Genomic DNA, 21,661 nt, shown 5'->3' with positions numbered 1-21,661 from the left:
CCATCTATGCCGAGAGCACGATCGTGCTGGATCTCTTCTTCCAACACCAATGGCCTCGCCCCAGGCAGGATATCGTCCAGCAAGCTGCCATCATTGGATCCAAGCGCAGCAGTGCTGTCGTTGTCGAATGGGCACTCGGCCACAATCAACTGGACGACCCTCGTGTGCTCCTCGGCCACATTGTCAGCCTCTCTCCCGAGATCCACGACCTGGTTCTCCGATTCTTCCCGAGCGAGGCGACCCGTCTCCTGAAGCGACTACTCAAGTCACATCCAAACTCCGACCCACAGCCCTTGATCTACTACTGCGTCTGTCGATCGCCGCAGATCGACGCGGGCGCCCTGGTGCTCACTGCGAGATACCAGAAACTCGAGTTCCTGCGATTCATGCTGGAGCAGATGAATCCGGAAACGTACGAGTCGGATCTGTGGTTCGACCTCCTCTGCAGCTCGGGACACAGCAACGCAACCGTGGCATTCGTGCTGCACCACCACTGCTACAGCACCAAGGAGCAAGTCGATGCACTGCGCCGATTTGTGGTGTTTGGATTCGAGCCTGGAACCAATGTGATTCTAGACATGCTCGACGATCGCGATCTTCCCGACGATATCTTGTTCCGGGCATACTTCAACATCAGCGAGTTCACTGGGATCTGTGTGTACACCCTGTTGCGTCGGGTGCTGCACATCCCCAGGATCATTGGATTCCAGGAAATGGGCGAGACCGTCCTGGAGCGGGTGTGTCATGAACACCCTCTGCCTTTGCCCTCTTCCTTCCTTTGCCTTTGCCCTTTCCTTTCTGTTTGCCTGTCTTATTGCTTTCCCTTCCTTCTGTTTGTTTGTTTCCCGCGCTGTGCTGCCTTGTTGTCTTCCCGCCAGCACGCGCGCTGCCTGTGTTCCGTTCCCGCTCCCTTGCTGTTGGTCATGGGTTACGCCCACGACGCCGCCTCGACGCCGCCTGACGCCTTGGCGCCGCCATGCCGCCGCCACTGACGCCCGCTGACTCACGGATCCCGAGTCACGGCCGCCACCTGCTTCGCTCCTGCCCCCTCGCTCTGCAGCGTCGATCCTTGGCGCTCGCATAAATAGCCCTCCGACCAGCCTCTGTCTTTTGCCTTCGTCTTGCCACTTTGTATTTTTAGTATCCTAAGCCTTGGATCTAGAATAAAACTTTGGCTTTACACTTGACACTCTGTGTCCCAGTCCAGTCCCCGCTCCTCTCCCTACGTTCGAGTCTTGCATTAGGACTCTTGCGCACTTCCCTGCTTGCCCCGTTGTCCAGTCTTGACACTTGGCAAGACCTTCAACAACCCCCTACTTGCCCTGCCTTTGCCCCCGTTCCCTTCTCTATCTCTTTTACCAATGGCTTCCCCTTCTGGCCTTTCCGAGCCCGAGCTCCAGGCCATCCGTGCGGTCATTATCCAGTCCGCCGAGAACGCCCGTTCTCTCCAGGACTTTTCCAAGTTCCTCCACGATCAGGATGATGCGCTCAACCGCATCACCGATCGTATGGACCAGGTCCTGGCTCGCCGTGAAGAGGATGTCCGCCAAGTTGTCGCCGCCAGTGTCCAGGAGGCCCTCCGCAGCTACCAGGCCCAGCTACCTCCTCCTGCTCCCGCTCCCGCCCCGATCCGTCGTGCAGGTCGCCCCTACTTCGGCGTACCTGACGACGTCGATGATCCTGCCCAAGACCCCGAGGATCACTCTGCTGGTCGCAACTCTGCCACCAGGCAGATAGGTCCTCCCGACCGCTTCTCTGGTAAGGACCCGAGCCGCTGCAATGCCTTCCTCTCGCATTGCAGACTGGCCTTCGTGTCCAACCCTCCCCTCTTCCAGACTGAAAGGGATAAGGTGTTTTACGCCTTATCCTATCTCGATGGTACTGCTGCAGACTACATGCAGCCGTACATCGATCAGTTGGAGAGAGACCCCGAGTGCTCCCCCCCTGCCATCCGTGACTTTGCCGGTTTTTCCGAGTGGCTCCGTGCTGCCTTTGGCCAGGTTCAGCCCACCATCGCCGCTGCTCGCGAGATGGTCAGGCTTTACCAAGTCACCTCCGCCGCCGCCTATGCCGCCGAGTACCGCCGCCAAGCCGTCCACCTCGTCACTTGGTCCCAAGACCCTCTCATGTTCCACTTCGAGAGTGGACTCAAGCCCTCGGTTCAAGACGAACTCTCCCGCCGCTCCTTCGACAACCTCGAAGATCTCATGCAAGCGGCGATCGCCATCGACAACCGCCAGGAGGACCAACGCTTCCCGCCGTCCCAACCACCGCTCCGCTCCTGCTCCTGCTCCTGCTCGTCCGGCTCCTCTCCCTTTCCGTCCGGCTCCTCGTCCCTTCGCTTCTGCTCCTCCTCCTCGCCCCGCTCAAGCCTTCAACGTTCCCCAGCCCATGGACCTCAGCCAGGCTTCCGCTCGCAGGCTGACCGCCGAGGACAAGGCCGCCCTCCGTGCTGCCAACCGCTGCTTTTATTGCAAGCAGGAAGGGCACATTGCCCTTCGCTGCCCCAATAAGACCTCCTCCCGCTTGGCTGTCATCGATGCTTCTTTGGCTGCTGTTGAGGTGAATAAACTTGACGACCAGGAAAACTTCTCTGCCTAGAAAAGGTCGGAGGAGCTTTCCTAGGCGTCAATCATGTCATAAATCTTCCTCCTGTAAATGTCTCCACGGTAAATCACTCTTCTGCCTTTTGCCATCTTGCCCCCGTCACCATTGCCACCGTTTCCACCGCTCTTGCTTCTTCGTCTTCGCCTCCCGAGCCTGACATCCAACGTCAGCCCTCCCTCGCTGTGACTCTGCTGTGCGGTCCAGAGTCCATACGGGCAACCGCCATGATCGATACCGGCGCGGTTACTTCGTTTATGGACACTGGATTCGCCGCAACCCACGCTCTCCCCACCTTTGAAACTTCTTTCGTCATCACTCTTGCCGATGGTTCTTCGATGGAGTCTAGTCTTGGAGTTTGTGTTTCTATGATCACAGGCATCAGCCACTATGAACAAATCTCGTTCGCGCTGATTCCCTTGGCTTCATACCCGATCATCTTGGGTATGGATTGGATCAAGAAACACAAACCCTACTTTGACTGGCACCATGACTCTATTTTCTTGCCTTGCACCTCTATCCACAGTTTGGCCTCCCCGTTCTCTCCCGAGCCACAGTCCTCTAGGTCCAGCCCTGCCGAGTCCCCTGCTGAGGTCCCCGCCGAGCCTGCCGTGTCCCTGCCCGAGTCCAAGATTGTTCCTGCCAAGTCCCAGCCAGTCCCCAGCCGTGCCCGAGATCCTCCCTGCCTTGCCTCCTGCCGTGCCCAAGCCCAGTCCTGCCTTGCCTCCTGCCGTCCCAAAGACCAAGACCCAGTCCCTACCCAGCGTCAGCCTGATCGGCAGCATCCCCTTCCAGCACGCCGTCCAGAAGGAAGGCCTGGAAGTGTTCCTCTTGGATGCTGCCCGAGTCCTGTCCCTCTGCTCCGTCGACGCTGGAGCCAAGCCCAAGGCCGAGCCCTCTGTCCCCTCCAAGTACTCGTCCTTTGCCAAGGTGTTTTCCAAGTCCGAGGCCGACAAGCTCCCCCAGCACCGCCCTTACGACCACACGATCCCGTTGGTCGAAGGTGCGTCTCCGTCGTTTGGGCCCGTCTACAACCTCTCCAAGCCGGAGATGGACGCCCTCCACACCTACATCCAAGAGAACTTGTCCAAGGGTTTCATCCGCCGTTCCGAGTCCCCTGCCGGTGCCCCAGTCCTGTTCGTCAAGAAGAAGGATGGCTCCCTCCGTCTCTGCGTCGACTACCGGGCCCTGAACAAGATCACCGTGCCGAACCGCTGTCCCCTTCCTCTGATTGCCGAGACGTTCGACAACCTCGGCAAGGCCAAGATCTTCACCAAGCTCGACATGCGAGGCGCATACAACCTTTTGCGCATCGCTGAAGGTGAAGAGTGGAAGACGGCCTTCCGCTGCCGCTACGGCCATTTCGAGTACAACGTCATGCCGTTCGGCTTGACCAACGCTCCTGCCTCGTTCCAAGCCTTCGTCAACGATGTCCTCCGTGAATACCTTGACCAGTTCGTGGTCGTCTACCTGGACGACATCCTCATCTACTCCTCCGATCCTGCCGAGCACGAGGCTCATGTCAAGAAAGTCCTGACCAAGCTCCAAGACGCCGGACTCTCACTCAAGCTTGAAAAGTGTGAGTTCGACCAGTCCTCCGTCGCCTTCCTCGGGTTCATCATCTCGCCCGATGGAATCTCCATGGATCCCGACAAGGTCAAGGCCATCCAGGAGTGGGAGATCCCCCGATCTGCCCACGTGTTAGGGATAGCTTCTGCTTGTTCTCCACTTTGACTGCACACTTGGCTGTTCTTTTGCCTTTCTGTTTGTTTGTGTGTAGCTTTGCAGTTCCCCTCCAATTTTCCGCCTTTTGCCTGCCATTTCCGCTCCTTCCGCACTTCCGTTTCCCCGCGCTGCTCCGCTTCCTTTGTCTTCTTCGCACGCGCCGGTTTGTTTGTGCACGCGCCTTGCTGCGATTGGTTGCAATTCGGCTGCCGGTCATGTGTCCCACCACCGGTGACTCATGACCTGCCTGACCGCCCCGATCTCTTGTTCATCTCGCATGCATTTGCCCCAACCTTATACTTGACCAATCCGCTTCTTGGACGTTGAGTCACATTGCTTCGCCTTTGCACGTTTCTCCTGCCAGGTGCTTCGCTTTTGCTTGCGCCTCCCTCGCTTTGGTTCTCTGCCTGTCTCGGTGGTCCTTCTCGGCCCTCGTTCGTGCATCGCCCCCTTCGCCCTGCTCGATCGCCCACTTTTCCCTCCCTTGGCCGCCCTTCGCTGCCAAGTCCGGACTTGTCTATAAATAGCCTGACCCCCGCGATGTGTAGTCGAACCTCAGCGTTCAAAATAGGACTAAATAAAGTGCCTTCTACTTTATTCTCTGAGTGTTCCTCACGTCTCATTTCGAGACTAGTCTTATCTTGAACGGATCTTTGCTTCCCTCGCTCCCTCTCCGAGTCCACTTCGGACTTTACCCTTGCCTTCCCTGAGCTCACTTCGAGCTCACTTCTTCTTTTGCCGTTGAGTCCCCTTCGGACTCTAACATCATTTTGAACGCTCCCTCTTGGCTTCCCGGCCTTTCTTCTTCTTTCGCCTCTCTTTCCCTCGTCGATCCGATGGCTGAGCCTGCTGCACCCCCTGCAGACCTCAACGCGTATCTGGCGCGCATGGAGGAGCGTATGAACGCCCTCATGACCCAGAACGCTGCTCTCCATCGTCAGATCCAAGATCTGCAAGCTCCCGCCGCCGCTCCCCGCCAGGTCTACCAGGTCAACAAGCCCAAGGAGTTCCTAGGTTCCCGCGATGAAACGACGGCCTTCCTCGCCCAGTGCCACCTGGTTTTCCTCGCCGATCCTGCCTTCTTCGCGCCCGAGCGCCAGAAGGTCCTGTACGCCACCTCCTTCCTCCGCGGTGAAGCCTTCAAGTGGTACGAGGCCGCCTTCTACATGGCCAACCGCTTCCCGGCTTCCTTCGCGGATTTTGAAGTTGCCCTCAAGTCGACCTTCGGTGAGGACACGGCCTCCTCGCAAGATAAGGCCTTGAACGACCTCAAGCGCTTGGTCCAGCTCAAGTCCTGCCAAGCCTTCGCCACCCGCTTCGTCCAGCTCGCCGCCCGCGTCCAGACTGATGAACCCACCAAGATGCACTTCTTCAAGGAGGGTTTGAAGTCTGAGGTCAAGTTCCACCTCATCGGTCTCCGCCCCGCTCCCGCTTCCCTGCCTGAGTTGATCAAGGCAGCGGTCGAGTACGACGATGCCCTCCATCGTCTCAAGATCTCCTCCCGTTCCCAACCTCCTCCTCCTTCTTCTCGCTCTGCTCCCCATCACCACCATTCTCCCGCGCATGTTTCTTCTTCCTCCTCTTCTGCACCCACTCCCATGGACCTTGACTCTGTCTCGGTCCGCCCTGCTAAGCTCTCCGACGTCGAGAAAAAGCGACGTCGTGAGCAGGGTCTCTGCCTGTACTGCGGGGAAAAGTCTTGTCCCGGCAGTCGCGATGTTCAGCAGTGCCCGGTTCTGGTCAAACGGAACTCGGGAAATGCCCACAGCCGAGCAGCACCTCGCAAGTAAGCGAGGTGGTCTGTTCGGCGATACGAACATCTTCCCCCTCTGACTCGTCATTATCGGACGATAAGCTTCTTCTTCCGGCCACCCTTGTCGTCATGAGTCTTTCTGGCCCGGTCTCCATCTCCCTTTCTGTCTTTATTGATGATGGATGCACCGCTCTTGCCCTCATTGATCCTGCCTTTGCGGATCTCCATAAACTCTCTCTTATCCCTCTTTCTACTCCCTACTCCGTTTCCCTTGCTGATGGTTCTTCGGCCGGTTTCATTCGTTTCCAAACCGTTCCTGTGACGTTGACCATTGGTTCCCACACCGAGTCGATTTCTTTTCTTGTGACTCGACTCTCCACCACTCCCATCACTCTTGGTCTTCCCTGGATGCGCTTGCATAATCCAGTTGTCAATTGGAAGTCCCTCTCCCTTTCGTTCTCCGATCCCTCTTGCCTTGCTGATGGACACATCCTCGCGGATGTCTCTGCTTCCTCCTTGGACACTTCGTCCCCTTCCGGCTATTCGCCTCCCCCTTCGGGCACTTCGCCTTTGACTCCTCCCTCCGGTCCTTCCCTTACACCGGTTCCCTCCTTTGGCACTTCGCCTTCCCTTTCTTCCCGCCTTGACTCTGCTTCGCTTTCTGAAGAGCCAACGGCTTTATCTTCGCCCGACATTGAGCTCGTTAATGCGGCGAGTCTTCTCCGTCTTGCACGGGAAGACAAGCTCGACATTTTCGCTGCCCAAATGGATATCCGTCCTCCTTCGCCGGAGACGTATCCTACGGTGTCGATAAGGTCCGTGCTCACGACGAAGGTGTATGCCGAGTCTGGCACCCCTGTTGACTCTCGAGGTGTCCCGCTCAAATACAATGAGTTTGGCGACGTTTTCAGCCTCAAGTCTGACCCTCCTTCTTCCTTGCCTCCTCACCGTCCGTATGACTTGTCTATTGAGTTTGTACGGACCGAGGATGGAAAGGAACCTCGTTTGCCAAAGCCGGGGAAAGTCTATCCTTTGTCCCCGGCCGAGGAATCTGCTCTTTCGGAGTATCTGACCAACGCCCTCGCACGTGGTTGGATCTCCAAATCCTCTTCTCCCGTTGGTGCTCCCTGCTTCTTCGTGAAGAAGCCCAATGGTGGTCTTCGCCTTTGCGTCGACTACCGGGGCCTCAATGCCATCACGAAGAAGAACCGCTACCCTCTTCCCCTCTTCCAGGATCTTCTGGATAAACTTTCTTCTGCCCGCGTCTTCTCACACCTTGACCTTCCTGATGCTTACCACTTGGTTCGTGTCAAGAAGGGCGATGAGTGGAAGACTGCTTTTGTTTGCAAATCTGGCTCTTACGAGTACAATGTTATCCCCTTTGGTCTTTCGAATGCCCCCGCTGCTTTTCAGTTTTTTATGAACGACATCTTCTCGGACCTCCTTGGTGTCTGTGTTGTCATTTATCTTGACGACATCCTGATCTTCTCAAAAGATCCCCTGGAGCATGAGGAGCATGTTAAGCTTGTTCTTTCTCGCCTTCGTGAACACTCTCTTAAGGTCAATCCGGCCAAGTGTTCTTTTGACCTTTCTGAAGTTGACTTTCTCGGCATGATCATTTCTGCCGATGGCATTAAAATGGACCCTGCCAAGGTCGAGGCCGTTTCCCTTTGGCCTGTTCCCTCTTCTGCTCGCGACATCCAAGTTTTTATTGGTTTCGCAAACTTTTACCGCCGCTTCGTCAAGGACTTTTCCGCACTTGCTCGTCCTTTGACTTCACTCACCACCAAATCCTCCACCTTCTCTTGGTCTCCCGAGGCCCAAGAGGCTTTTGATTCTCTTAAACGTTCATTCACTTCCGCACCTATTCTTCGTTACTTTGATTTCTCCAAACCCGCTGTCATCGAGCCCGATGCTTCTGACTTTGCTCTGGGTGCCGTCCTTTCCCAGTTTGACCCTGACGGCGCTCTTCACCCCGTTGCTTTTCACTCTCGGCAATTCCGTCCCGCCGAGGTGAATTATGACACCCACGACAAAGAGCTCCTTGCTATTGTCGATTCCTTTACTGCCTGGCGTCATTACTTGATGGCTGCCGACCCCGATCATCCCACTCTTGTTTTCTCTGATCACCAGAACCTCACCCGGTTCACTTCCGCTTCCCAACTTTCTCGCCGCCAGTTCCGGTGGGCCCAATTCCTTTCTGATTTTGCTTTTCGCATTTACCACCGCCCTGGTCGCCTCAACACCAAAGCCGATGCTCTCAGTCGCCGTTCTGACTTTGAGATAAAGCCTGGTGACTCCCTCCACTCCACCAACTTCCTTCAGCTGTTCGAGTCTATTTCTCTCGACAGCATCACCGTTATCGGCTCGAACCCCGATTTTCTTTCCGAGATTCGAGCTGCCACCCTTTCTTGTTCCCTTCTTTCTGACTTCAACGCCAAACGTCTTGATGGCGATTACTCCTTCCGTGACGGTCTCCTTTACTTTAAAGACCTGATCGTTGTCCCTTCCCCCGAGCTCCAGCTCAAAGTGTTTGAGCAACGTCACTGCTCCGCTGCCGCTGGTCACTTTGGTCTTGCCAAGACCGTTGAGCTCATCTCCCGGGACTTTCACTGGCCCCGGCTTCGTAAGTCTGTGCGTCGCTTCATTGCTAATTGTGAAGCGTGCCAGCGAGCCAAGCCGTCCCGTCACTCCCCTTATGGTTTACTTCACCCTCTCCCCGTTCCTTCCGAACGTTGGTGGGACCTGTCGATGGACTTCATCACGGATCTCCCACCTTCGAACGGCTTTGACTCCATCTTCGTGGTTAAGGACCGCCTGTCCAAACAAGCACACTTTGTGCCCACCACGAAGACGGTTACAGGCGAGCAAACCGCCGAACTCTTCCTCTCCCACATCTTCCGCTTGCATGGTTGTCCCCGGTCTATTGTTTCGGACCGAGGAACTCAGTTTACTTCGGCCTTCTGGAGGCGCTTCAATGAGCTTCTGAAGACGAAGATTTCCCTTTCTTCTGCCTTCCACCCCGAGACCGACGGTTCGACCGAGGTTCTCAACCAGGTCATCGAGCAGTATTTGCGTATCCATTGCAATTACCTGCAAGACGACTGGACCCTTCACCTTCCCCTTGCCGAGTTCACTTACAACAACTCGGAAAACACCTCCACTGGCATGACTCCCTTCTTTGCAGTCCATGGCCATCACCCCATTTTTGATCCCTCCATCATCCGTGATCCTTCTGTTGTGCCCTCTGCCGAAGAACGTGTCGACCGACTTCAGACCGTTCTCGAGGATCTCAAGGCCAACCTCCGGGTTGCCCAAGAGTCCTACACTTTGCAGGCCAACAAATCCCGTCTCCCCACTCCCGACATCTCCGTTGGCGACCTCGTTTTTCTTGATCGTCGCCACATCCGCACCCTTCGTCCCTCCAACAAGCTTGATCAGAAAAAGCTTGGCCCCTTTAAAGTTCTTCGCCGCATCAACCCCGTTGCCTTTGAACTTAAACTCCCTTCCACACTCAAAGTCCACCCCGTCTTTCATGTATCCCTCCTTGAACCCCGAACGAAGGACATTGTTCCCGAGTTCACCCAACCCGAACCTCCACCCATTCTTGTTGACTCCCAGGAAGAGTTTGAGGTCGAGACTGTTCTCGATTCTCGGCTCTTCCGTGGTCGCTTACAGTACTTGGTTCAGTGGAAGGGCTATTCCGAGACTGACCGGTCTTGGGAGCCCGCTGCCAATGTTTCCCACGCCACTGATCTTGTTGCTGACTTCCACCTTCGCTATCCCTCAAAGCCGAAGGCGACGCCCGGAGTTCGTCGCTAAGGAAGGGGATGATGTTAGGGATAGCTTCTGCTTGTTCTCCACTTTGACTGCACACTTGGCTGTTCTTTTGCCTTTCTGTTTGTTTGTGTGTAGCTTTGCAGTTCCCCTCCAATTTTCCGCCTTTTGCCTGCCATTTCCGCTCCTTCCGCACTTCCGTTTCCCCGCGCTGCTCCGCTTCCTTTGTCTTCTTCGCACGCGCCGGTTTGTTTGTGCACGCGCCTTGCTGCGATTGGTTGCAATTCGGCTGCCGGTCATGTGTCCCACCACCGGTGACTCATGACCTGCCTGACCGCCCCGATCTCTTGTTCATCTCGCATGCATTTGCCCCAACCTTATACTTGACCAATCCGCTTCTTGGACGTTGAGTCACATTGCTTCGCCTTTGCACGTTTCTCCTGCCAGGTGCTTCGCTTTTGCTTGCGCCTCCCTCGCTTTGGTTCTCTGCCTGTCTCGGTGGTCCTTCTCGGCCCTCGTTCGTGCATCGCCCCCTTCGCCCTGCTCGATCGCCCACTTTTCCCTCCCTTGGCCGCCCTTCGCTGCCAAGTCCGGACTTGTCTATAAATAGCCTGACCCCCGCGATGTGTAGTCGAACCTCAGCGTTTCAAAATAGGACTAAATAAAGTGCCTTCTACTTTATTCTCTGAGTGTTCCTCACGTCTCATTTCGAGACAAGTCTTATCTTGAACGGATCTTTGCTTCCCTCGCTCCCTCTCCGAGTCCACTTCGGACTTTACCCTTGCCTTCCCTGAGCTCACTTCGAGCTCACTTCTTCTTTTGCCGTTGAGTCCCCTTCGGACTCTAACATCAACTCGCTCTGGTTTGCCGATGACGGTGTCCTCATCTGTCCGGCTGGCCGCACCCAGGCCATGCTGGATATCTGCGAACGCCACAGCATCGACAACCGGTACCGCTTCTCGCCTCCCAAGTGCGAGGTGCTGTACTCGGCCTGCAACGTCGACCAGCTCCATCCCGCCAAGCTGTACGGCACCGAGCTGCCCAAGGTCCTCCAGTTCCGCTACCTCGGTGTCATGGTCGACATTGACGGATTCCGCCCGGACCTCCAGTTCGACAAGCTCCTCCGCAAGGTCCACATGGTCACCGACACCGTGGTTGGACTCGGCATCACCCTCGGCAAGGTCTCGGCCAAGACCATCACCCAGGTCTACAAGACCTTTGTGCGGCCGACCCTCGAATACGGGATGGCCATGGACATCCCCGACCCAGCTCTGCGCGACCGCCTCGACGACGCCCAGATGACGGCCCTCCGCACCATGTTCCGCGTCGGCCCCGGCACTCCCGTCGGTGCCATGCACCTCAACTGCGGCCTTCCCAAGATGTCGGTCCGTGTCAAGATGCTGGCCCTGCAGAACTGGGCCCGCTGGGACGACCAAGTCTCTGACGGCGACAAGATGCTGTCGATGATCCTGCGCAACAAGATCATTGCGCCCTACCACCCCGACCAGTTCCTCGGCCAAGGAGTCCGAGCCGATCCGCACTGGGCCATGGTGGTCCGCCGACAAGAGGCCGACCACTCCCTCACGGCCACGGAGATCTACCGAGGCAAGACCCGACACCAGCCGCCGCCGCCCGGACCGCCCCGACCCCAGCCCGTCCCGATCAAGACCCTCATCTTCGAGGACCACATGAAGAACGGCTTCGACCGCTCCAAGCAGCTCACCGCCGCCTGCACCCCGTCGACCAAGATGTCGGGACTCTGGGAGGCTCGCGGGTACCAAGGATCCATGATCATGCTCATGTTCATGGTCCGATGGCGACTCGGTGCTCTCCCAGGCCACTTCAGATTTGGCTACCGCAAGTGCAAGAACCTGGCTCGACACGGATCCGGGATCGACTTGACCAGGACCCACGCACAGCAGTGTGTGGATCCGCATCAAGTCCTGGTCCGCAAGGTCGCAGCCCTCAAGACGGCCCACCCGACTTGGGTGGAAAGTGGTATAGCCGGAGTGGGACCAGTGGACAAGCTGCTGGACCTGCTCAGTTTCGATCGCACTCCCCCTCGCAGTCGCACCCCTCCCGCACTTGGATCACTTGCTGCTCATGTACCCGCTCCCCGCACTGCCTTCCGAGCATTCGCACTTGGTGCACACCCAGCACCACCACCCACTCCCACACCCAGTGTAGTCCCACCCTTGCAGTCTCTCCCTGCACCCTCATCACAGCGTAGTATAGTGTCAGCACTTGTCATTCCTCCACCCCGACCCCCCCTCGATCCTGCTGTTCCCTTGTGGGAACTGCTCGAAAATGTGTTCACCCGCTTGGTCTCAGACCTTGTGGGCAGCTGAGGCAGCACTAGGCTGCAACAGGAGTAAATAGGCTTGCCTGTGTACTCAACGTGCCGGGGTACCAACCTGTTGGACCTGATGGCTTGTCTTCTTGAATAAAGTTGACTATAGTAACAAAAAAAAAAAAATCACAGCCATCGGAATGATGCTGGATTGCTGCTAGGCTGGGGCGAGACATCCTGGACCTGGATCGATGGGCTGCTTGCTCTGGCCATCCAGAGAACACTCGTCAAATCATGAACGGGACACCGGAACCCCAGGAACAGGATGCAGATGATATCTTCCAGGATGTGAGTTGGAGGATGGAATGATGGAATGTGTGGGAATGATGGAGTGATGGAATGTGTGGGAATGAGGATGAACACAAGCAATCGATCCATGGATCCAACCATGTTCCTGGCTTGGTGGCTGTGCCACTCGCATTCCATTCCACCCATCTCGTCTCATCTCGTCTCATCGTCGTCTGGACATCATCACAATCCACTCAATCCACATTGTCCATCATGGCTCCCAGTGTCCATCCCTCAACTGACACGGTTCGACCGGCCATCAACGAGCACATCCCAGATATCTTCACCATCATCTGCTGCAACGACGGCTTCCAGCTCGCACTCGACCACAACACCATCAAGATCCTGCTGCGAGTGTGCAAACGAGCCCGTCCTCTCCTGAGCTCCAAGGTGCCTCGCTTCCACCGCTGGTGTCAGAGTATGGAGCTCCTCAATCCAGATGGACAGATGCGGATCGGACTCACACCAAGCGACCAGATTGCCATTTCGCTTCATTGCTATGAACACGACACAGCCGACCGATCCTGGCTCGTTGCTCAGGCAGAGCATGGCAATGCTGCAGCCTCGTATTTCCTGGCAAGGATCGTCCAAGTCGAAACGCAGCTGGCTACATACCAATCCCAGCCGAATGCCTTCCACCAGCAAATCCTCCAGTATCTTAAGAGGGCAGTGGAATATGATCATCCAATGGCACAGTTCCACCTGGCTGAGTGTTATCGCAACGGACTCGGCACCAACCAAGACCACACCAAGGCTGCCGGGCTCTATCGCAGTCTTGCAGAGCGTGGAATGCCCCAAGCCCAAATCGCATTCGGTCGATGTTATGAGTCAGGCGAAGGTGTCGATCAAGGCTTTGACTCAGCCATTGAGTGGTATTCCAAGGCCACCGACCAGGGCAACGAAGACGGTCGCCTCCACACCGTATTCCTCCAGGCCTGGTTCTCGTTCATCGGCCGTGGTGTCGAACAGAGCGACGCCGATGCCTTTAACCACTGGCAAGAAGTCAGCACCAAGTCCACCGACCCGATTCTCAAGCCCATCGCAACGTTCATGGTCGGGTGGATGCACTACCTCGGCCGAGGCACCGTTCAAGACAAACAGAAGGGCACCAAAATCATCCGAGACAACGAATCAGATGAATTCAAGCTTGGAGAGACCGAGTGTCTCGCATCGTACAACTGGGAAACAAACACCGACTCACGACCCCCATCCCGCAAGTTCTTCGAGCTGTGCGAGCTGGGATACTCTCGAAACTGGCTGTGCAGGCATCTCGTGGCAGTGTGTTTGTTCCTTGGATTCGGAACCACCAAGGACCGGAAGGAGGCCGTTGGTATCTTTGGGCAACTCGCCAACGAAGGCCACAGCGACAGCCAGTTGTGGATCGGAGAGTGCTACTACGGGAGCGGGGGAGTATCGAAGGGCAACGAGAAGGCATTCGAGTGGTTCAGCAAGTCGGCCAATCAAGGCAACTCGTATGGACAGTGGAGGGTTGCATTTTGCTACCATTTCGGACAAGGAGTCGCAGAGGACGTAACTGAGGCCGCCGAGTGGTACCGAAAATCGGCCGAACAGGGCAATCGATACGGACAACATTGGCTCAGCCACTGCTATCAATATGGCCGTGGTGTCCCCAAGAACATCGACACCGCCCTGTACTGGCGCCGCAAGTCTGCTGAACAGGGCTTCCAATCTGCCATCAATAACCTCAAGGAACTCGGCCAGTGGCCTTGATCTCCGAGTGCCTCCCAAGCTCCGCTCCGAAGCGAATCTCCGTCATCCCCATCCAAGACACCACGATATGAGACAATCGCCTTACAAGGTGATTCTGGTGAAGCGGCCGTGGCCGAGTTGTGTTGTATTTGACGTTCATTATATGCAATATGCACATCAATCGTGTTCAATAACGATCGTCACTCTTGATCGACCGACAAAAACATCGAATGAGTCGGTAGCTACAAACTTGTGTGCCAACCTTGGGTCGTGAAGAATCTGAGCACCATCCAGACCACCATCTCGACTTGTCCCAAAGTCCACCACGACACTATGGTGAAGTTGACATGGGCACCCTCCCTGGACATCCATTCAGATCGTAATGAAAGGCTGGGTGGAATCTCCCAGAGACCAGCCATGAATTCAAGCAAGGAATCGACCTCCCAACGAGGTTGCATTCTCGACTCACGATCCTTGTCAATGGATGAGCCCCACCCAACTCGCTGAGCCCAGAACAGCAACAGATCGTGACCGTGATCACCCGCCATAAAACACAAGGACAAAAAGGCTTTATTTCAAGTAGTCAAAGTTGTTCTAGAGCGGATATATCACGACCACACTGCACCCGCTGGGTTAGGTTAGGATTTCAGAGTGTAAGGCGGGTACACGCTCGATTCAGGGGGGGGGATCGCATCAGAGAAACGATACAACGACTTTGATGACCAACGAGATTGACTGCAAAGTGCACCCGCGGCGGTTCCGTGACGGCATTGCATCGCTAGTTACGAATGGGCACACATTTGTATGGTTTCTATCAAGGAAACAGAGTGATTTCTCGTTAGTGCATCGCTCCTTGGCAGTCGTTGGGAAAGGATACTCGACGCTGTCAACTTTGGCTGTGGCGACAAGGGTGATTCCACAGCGCCCCAGTGGTGCGAGCGAGACTTACGTTGACTTCAGAGGGGCAAGTGTCGTTTTTGATGATGCTGAGCCAGGTCGCTTGAATGTCCAGCTTGACTTGGCGGAGGGTTGGGGTGTCGCTAGGAAGGGGAATGTAGAGGTCGTCGCAGTGGAACTGGTCGTGGTAAAAGACGGGCTGAGCCTCGGTCGAGGTTCTGTTGTATATACCAAGCCAGTGCCAGGGATCGATCGCGCCATTGACAAAGACGATACGGTCGGTTCCGATGTCGGTCGCCTTGTAGAGGCCGTTGGTCTTGGTGGTGTCGGGGACAGAGTGGGCGTTGTCAAAGATGATGGAGCAAACCTGCTGCTGATAGTCTGGGTTCAGGGTCTTTGAGTAAATCGGGACATCGACATGCTCGGCGTTCAGGAAGTTTCCAAACTCGGTGCACAGTTGCCAGTACCAGAGTCGGGCCTGCCGCGAAACAACAATCGGGTCAGTCGGCGCTGCACAAGGTGATGCACGATGGTACCCATGGCATCCAATGGCCAAGGCCCTCGGGCGTCCTTCGGTGGGCTTGGGGCCATCGCTCGGCCCCTGTGCTCAGCAACCGACACCCAGGGTTGCATACCGGAATGGCGAGGTTGTGGAGAACACCAGTCTGGATGTTGACCAGATCGTTATTGTTGTTGGGAGCGACGCCGTTGATCTTCAGGACGGCAAACATGTACTTTTTCAGATCTGTCCAGAGCTCTTCGTTGGTAGAGTTGGGATTTGCGAATGAGGGGAAGAACTTGCCGGAGCAGACGGCGTCGATTTGCGTCGCAGAGCCGTTGAAGGACTGGCCAACGGGGCCGTACTGGACAGAGCCAGCGAGCGACGAGCCTGGAAGGAAGCCGGCAATATCGCCGTTGAGAAGAACATCGCCAAAGCCAAGGTACTGGCGGGTGGCATTAGGATCCTTCTGGATGGCCTGGTCAAAGAGACTGGTGACCCGGACAAGATTGTCGGCGCAGGTTTGGGAGCCGCCGTCGATGAGGGGGATGCCCAAGCGGACGCCGTACGAAAACTCCCAGAAATCGAGCTTGGAGGTGAGCGGAGCCGAGGAGGAGTGGGCGGCCCAGAATACGTCGGGGTGCAGCTCGCGGGACCAGGCAGCGAGATTGCCGGCGTACGAGCCGCCGACAGCGATCCACTTTGTGCAGGCTGGGAGGTTGTTGGATGCCGTGAAGTTCTTGGCAAAGGCAGCGGCATCCTCGATGGCCTGTTCGGAGGACAGGTACTTGAGGTTTGCAATCGAGTAGTCATAGTAAGGGTTGGAGTCGCCTGTGGGGACGATGCCAGTGCGTCGAGTCAGCAGAGACGGTGGAGAGTGTGAAGCCGAGCTCGGGTTCGAACGTTGGCCCTGGTTGAGCAAAGCAAGGCTGCGTATCAAAACATCACAACAAACCATAGAATCGATGTTCGAGCGCAACAATCATGCCGTTAGTTTGCTGGGCCATGACATAGTGCAGGTCCAGAGCAGATATGGCCAATTCGGCAGTGAGGGCCGACTCGCCACCGATGTAGACTGGAGACGCACGGGTGAAGACGGGGGGGGTGAGACACGGCCAAGGGAGGCAGACCAGCGGTTCAATCCTCGGTCGGATCATTGACGATCGAGACGCTTGATTGCACAAGACACATACACCAGACGGGACCACCGGGTTGGTAAAACTGCACCCCCGAGCAAACGCAAGCGAGAGGAGGCAGATTAGCCATTGAACGACAGCTTCATGATGTCGTTGAGGGCCAAGCAGAAAGACGGCCGATGTTCTAAGGAACCAACCTGGTTATTGACATAATACTTTTGGCGGAGAGTCTGACGGTTGGTAGGATCGAAATGGTCGAGAGGCTGGGTGGCGCGAGGGTCAGGTCAGAGATCTGGGGACATGTCCGTGGCGACAACAGGCCCTTGGACTGGGTATTGCCAGCAAGTGGCAAACCTCACCTGGTAGATCCACTGGGATGGGCTGCTGACGAAAGAGCTGATGGTGCTCGCAGTAGCAAGGAGACTGTGGTTGGTGGCAGGATTGAGTATGACGAGGGGAAGATGGCGAGATGGACGGGTAAGGAATCTTGGGACTGCAACCATTGCGAGTCGAGGACTGCGTTGGGCAATGCTTGATTGCTCCCTCACCTTTGGCGCCTGCCCTCGCGCTGCCCAGCCAAGGCCAGAAACGGCGTTCCGAGAACGGCTGCGGGAAGAGCGAGGGCGACGAGCCACACTGTGTTCCAGAGGACCATCGTTGCGGTGCGGGCAGGACCAGATAGATGGTCAAGAACGCTCGGCGCCGGGATGTTTTGGAGATGGGCGACAGGAGACGAGGTGGTTTGCGTCGAGGAGGAGCGACTCTTGAGTGGGATTGGGTCTGGCCATGGATGCGTTTTGGCTTTTGAATAAGACGCCAATTGGACGAGACCCACTCTGGACAACCCAACCAACAAAAAGAGTGACCGACTGGCTCAGCACGAGCAACCCCATGATGGCCGCGGACGGCCGCGATTGGCTCGCCAAAGTGCACATTGTTTCTGTGTGCTGCTGCTGTGGCTGTGTGCTGCTGCGGCTGTGGCTGGCCATGGACAGTCAGGCTCAGCGCGGCTGTGCGCGCGTGCGTGGCAGGGCGCTGCTTGCGCCTTGTCATCTGTGTCACACTGGGTCGCACCGGGTCGCACCGGCCGGATCCAGCCACCGCCTCATCCGGATCCATCCGCCGTGTCCGGATCCAGCCAGGCTCTCTGCTCCGCCATCGTTTTCCGCCTTCGTTGCCCCTGCTCGTCCATTCCATCCATCCATCCATCCATCCATCCATCCATCCATCCATCCATCCATCCATCTCGCCTCACCCAGATCATCAACCAGGACATCAACCAGGACATCAACCAGGACATCAACGCGATCACCGTCCAACGCACCAGCCGCGACATTCTCCATCTCAGCTTCCCCTGCACAATCACATTTGTCAATCCATTCTCCGCCCATCGCTTCCGTCCTTGGCCGCGCCTTCCTCTCTTGCTCTCTCGCACTCCTCCCGCACTGTCGAACCATCGCTGTGAATGGCAAACCCACCTGCACTGCCGTTAGGATCATTCTTCCTGCACACCTTCGACCTCTTTTTATCCCATCTTGTTTCGCCCCGAATATCTGCTCATTAACTGATCCGGCCAAGCCTCGTTCCTGAGAATCCCACTGCTCGCCCCGTTCCATCTCCTCCCTCGGACTCATATCCTTCTTCTGCCTGCGCACCCTCTGTTTGTGTCCTCTATTCCATCCTTTTTGCTATTCCATCCTTTTGCTCTTCTCCCAAGGTCGATACAGCCCCCCCCCGTTTCATCCGCATCATCTGTATGAGTACCGAGGAATCCTCTCTGCCGCTCTGTTCTGCCCCGTATCCAATAGCCGCTTTCGACTTTGACGATGTTCTGCAGCTCATCCTTACCCGCGTCGCCACCGGGGCAGATCTGATGGGCTGCCTCCTGGTCTCGCGGAGATGGTATGCTGCGGCCCTTCCTGTCCTCTATCGCCACCCTCTCCTGGCCTCGCCGCAAGCCCTGTGCGCCTTCGTGATTGTCTTGCGCCAACATCCGCTGCGATCTGCGTTCCTTTCTTCCCTCTCCTTCGCGGTTCCCCCGGGCCAGCCCTCGTGGCTCAGGGACAAGGATCTGGCAACCCTCTTCGCCGCGCTGCGGCGTTCGGACTCACCGTCCCTCAACGTCCGCCATGTGAGCTTCAAGGGTTGCCGTGGAATCACTGGCAGGTCTCTGCAGCATCTCCCGCTGCTGTTTCCTTCGCTGACCTCGGTCGATCTCCAAGGATGCGTCGGAATATCGTCCAGCCTCCCCATAATGCTGGTTCGTTCGCTAAGGGACCTCTCGCGTCTGATTCTCTCGGCCAGCTGCGCCGTTCCGCTCTGTGATCTGCCTGCGCTCATGACTCCCAAGATGCAAGACCTCGATGTTGTCATTCACCACTCGCCGTATTCGTCCATCGCCTGGCTTATGCATCCGCCCATGCCCCCAAGCCACTCGACCGACACCCAACCGCGCGCCCTCCAGAGGCTTGCCCTGACCCGCCAAGAGATCATCACCAACCAGGGGATGCTTCCGGACGAGGCACTGACCTCGCTGCTCCGGATGAACCCGACCATCACCGACCTCGATCTCCGCTGGAACGCTCAGCTAACGTGGTGCTCGCTGCGAGACATTGTCCTCTGCTCCGGGCTGCAGAGGCTCTCGCTGGACTTTTGCTCCCAGCTATGCGATGACACGCTGCTCCATATTGGCCGGGGCTGCCAAAGGCTCCGACACCTGTCGCTTTCTCACTGCCGGCTTATTACGGACGCTGGCATCAGCTATGCTGCCCAGACTCTCCGCTCCCTGGAAACAATCGATATGGACGGCATTGCACACCTCACCGATACGGCGGCGGCCGTTTGGACTGCCCACGACCATATCAGAGGCATCAGTATGGCGCGATGCCCCAACCTGACGAATCGCAGCCTCCTGGCCCTCGCTCAAGTGCGCAACTTGTGCACTCTCAACATAGCCGACTGTCCTCAAATCAGCTGGCCCCAAGCCCCCGAGCCACCTACCTGCTGCTTCCGAGCTCTCAGGACGATCACAGTCGATGCTAAAGCGCACACGGTCGAGAATGCGCTGGGCATCTTGAGCAAGTGCCCGGCTCTCGAGACCATCGTTGTGAAGGGACGCATGGGCACTCGTCCCAACTTGTCAAGCCTCCGCAACGGCTCACTCTCCCGAGTCGCTGTTGAGTACATATAATCAAGCCCGCCAGGCCACTCATCTGCCAAGGCACGACCTGTGGTGCTTTCGCACACGGTTCGCAAGGATATGCCGCTCCCGCGCCCAATGAGTAGTGCTCTGAGTGCCATCACTCGGAGCCGAGCAAGCCGGGGTCCCGAGCCATCGACGAGCTCCACTCCAGCCACTGCCCTGGATACTCTCCCGACACAATGTCGGCAACTTTTGCATCTGTAGCCAGGGATACAGGCGTCGCAAGTATTATGTGTTGGCTGCACCTTCCCATCTATTCAATTTCCATCATCGACGTTTGCTCTTTTTGGTATCATTTTTGACGAATCATGCTCAACGATCCCTGTTTGTGAGATGACCTCCCGATGACGCCTGTATCTTCAATCAATTCGTGCTCGAGCAACAATACATTTCTCCAGCATAGATCATCCGCTTGACCCAACATTCGCATGAACTGGGTGACGATTGTTGATGCACACAGCCCCATCCCGACTGCAGGCGGGGTTGTGCATGGACATTCCGGACAGAGTATGAATGTGGTTCGCAGCCCCCAGCCTTCCTCAATGCCTTGCACCTCGCTCTGCAGCTGTTGCGGTGTGTGAACGCATCGACTGCGAGCCGGCCAATCACTGTCTCTTGCTTGGAAGAACAGGATGTCGACGCTTCTGTCGTCGGCTGCCGTCGTCTGATCGGCCCGGTCTCCTCCCCCGACCGCAATCCGTTGCAGCGCCGTGCTTCCGAGCCGGGTGTCTCGACAGCATCATCCAGCTTGACCTGGTCCGTTCCTACCGAACTCGTCGCCTTTGCCGGCCTTGCCTTTCCCGTAACACATCTGTCGGCACCGCCGCCCGTCTTCAAAGATCCATGTCGGCCTCAGCCCAGCCGCCATCCGAGCTTGCCCCGCCCCAGAGTCTCACGGCCTCGTCCTCGGCCCAGTCCTTCGACAGCAGCACCGAGCACGACCGATCCGAGGCCGCAAAGCAGTTTTTCGAGAACCGGTACCGGAGGACAGAAAAGACCCTCTCGACTCAGTCCATACTCCGCCAGGCCTCCAACACCCCCGGCTCGGGTCTCGGAGGTATGGATCGTCGCAGACCGCTCGGGTGGTGTGGATTCGCTGGTCCAACACTGCGATCCTCCGTTGCTCGAAGCCACAATCGCCGTCGATCCATGGCGGGCTCTCTGTGAATGTGCTGCTGATCATTTTGATCCCCATTCTCTCTCGCTTCTCGAGCAGAGTCGAGCGGTGGCAACTACATTTACACCAGTCAAGACGGCCCAACGCCCCGCAAATCGGCACACAGAGCCGCCAAGTCTCTGAATCCCGTCCCTGGCAGCAGCCAACCCGACTCCTCTGGCGCCAGCAAACCCAAGCCCAAAGACACCGACGGGGCCGTTCCCGAGCCCGATGAGGAGCTCGAAGACGACGACAAGGTATCCGACGACAAGCAGCTCCGGAGCTGGTTCGTCAAGTATCGCCGTGGCGAAGATTCTGGAGCCGAGAGCAGCGGTGGTGGCGACGACCAGATCCGCCGTCGGGCTGCTTCCCACGGCGACACCGCCGGCAAGACCAAGCACACTTCCATCTATACCAATCTCAACAACCCTTCCAAGTCTCCAAAGACACCGCTGGTCAGCAGCAGCAGCGGCGGCGGTGGCAGCGGCATGGGCGGCGTGCTCTCTCAGCTGAAATGGAATGTCCTCACCGATCAGGACGTCGATATTGCCTTGGCCATGGCCG

The 21,661-nt window shown here is 56.9% G+C and overlaps 3 protein-coding genes across 3 annotated transcripts; 2 read left to right on the top strand and 1 right to left on the bottom strand.

The window, feature by feature from the left end:
- The first annotated feature begins 12,333 nt into the window (after nt 1–12,333).
- BJ171DRAFT_119037 (uncharacterized protein) lies at nt 12,334–14,306 on the top strand. Its single transcript, XM_053105532.1, has 2 exons — nt 12,334–12,497; nt 12,722–14,306. The coding sequence occupies exons 1-2, from the start codon at nt 12,475–12,477 to the stop codon at nt 14,226–14,228; spliced, it is 1,530 nt and encodes a 509-aa protein (XP_052971595.1). The 5' UTR covers nt 12,334–12,474; the 3' UTR covers nt 14,229–14,306.
- A 564-nt stretch (nt 14,307–14,870) lies between these two features.
- Nucleotides 14,871–17,511, bottom strand: BJ171DRAFT_119018 (peptidase S28). The gene is made up of 8 exons (XM_053105531.1): nt 17,288–17,511; nt 17,099–17,162; nt 16,937–17,002; nt 16,797–16,824; nt 16,559–16,678; nt 15,740–16,434; nt 15,157–15,582; nt 14,871–15,018 (listed from the first exon to the last, which is right to left on the bottom strand). The coding sequence occupies exons 1-8, from the start codon at nt 17,392–17,394 to the stop codon at nt 14,986–14,988; spliced, it is 1,539 nt and encodes a 512-aa protein (XP_052971594.1). The 5' UTR covers nt 17,395–17,511; the 3' UTR covers nt 14,871–14,985.
- Nucleotides 17,512–18,000: 489 nt separating this feature from the next.
- BJ171DRAFT_487231 (uncharacterized protein) lies at nt 18,001–20,348 on the top strand. The gene has a single exon (XM_053109268.1). It carries the CDS (start codon nt 18,496–18,498, stop codon nt 19,927–19,929), a length of 1,434 nt encoding a protein of 477 aa, XP_052971593.1. The 5' UTR covers nt 18,001–18,495; the 3' UTR covers nt 19,930–20,348.
- Nucleotides 20,349–21,661: the final 1,313 nt, after the last annotated feature.

This window comes from Polychytrium aggregatum (assembly GCF_025602895.1).
Source record: "Polychytrium aggregatum strain JEL109 chromosome Unknown BJ171scaffold_2, whole genome shotgun sequence".
Classification (NCBI taxonomy): Eukaryota; Fungi; Chytridiomycota; class Chytridiomycetes; order Polychytriales; genus Polychytrium; species Polychytrium aggregatum.
This window is presented reverse-complemented; position numbering and strand designations above follow the sequence as displayed.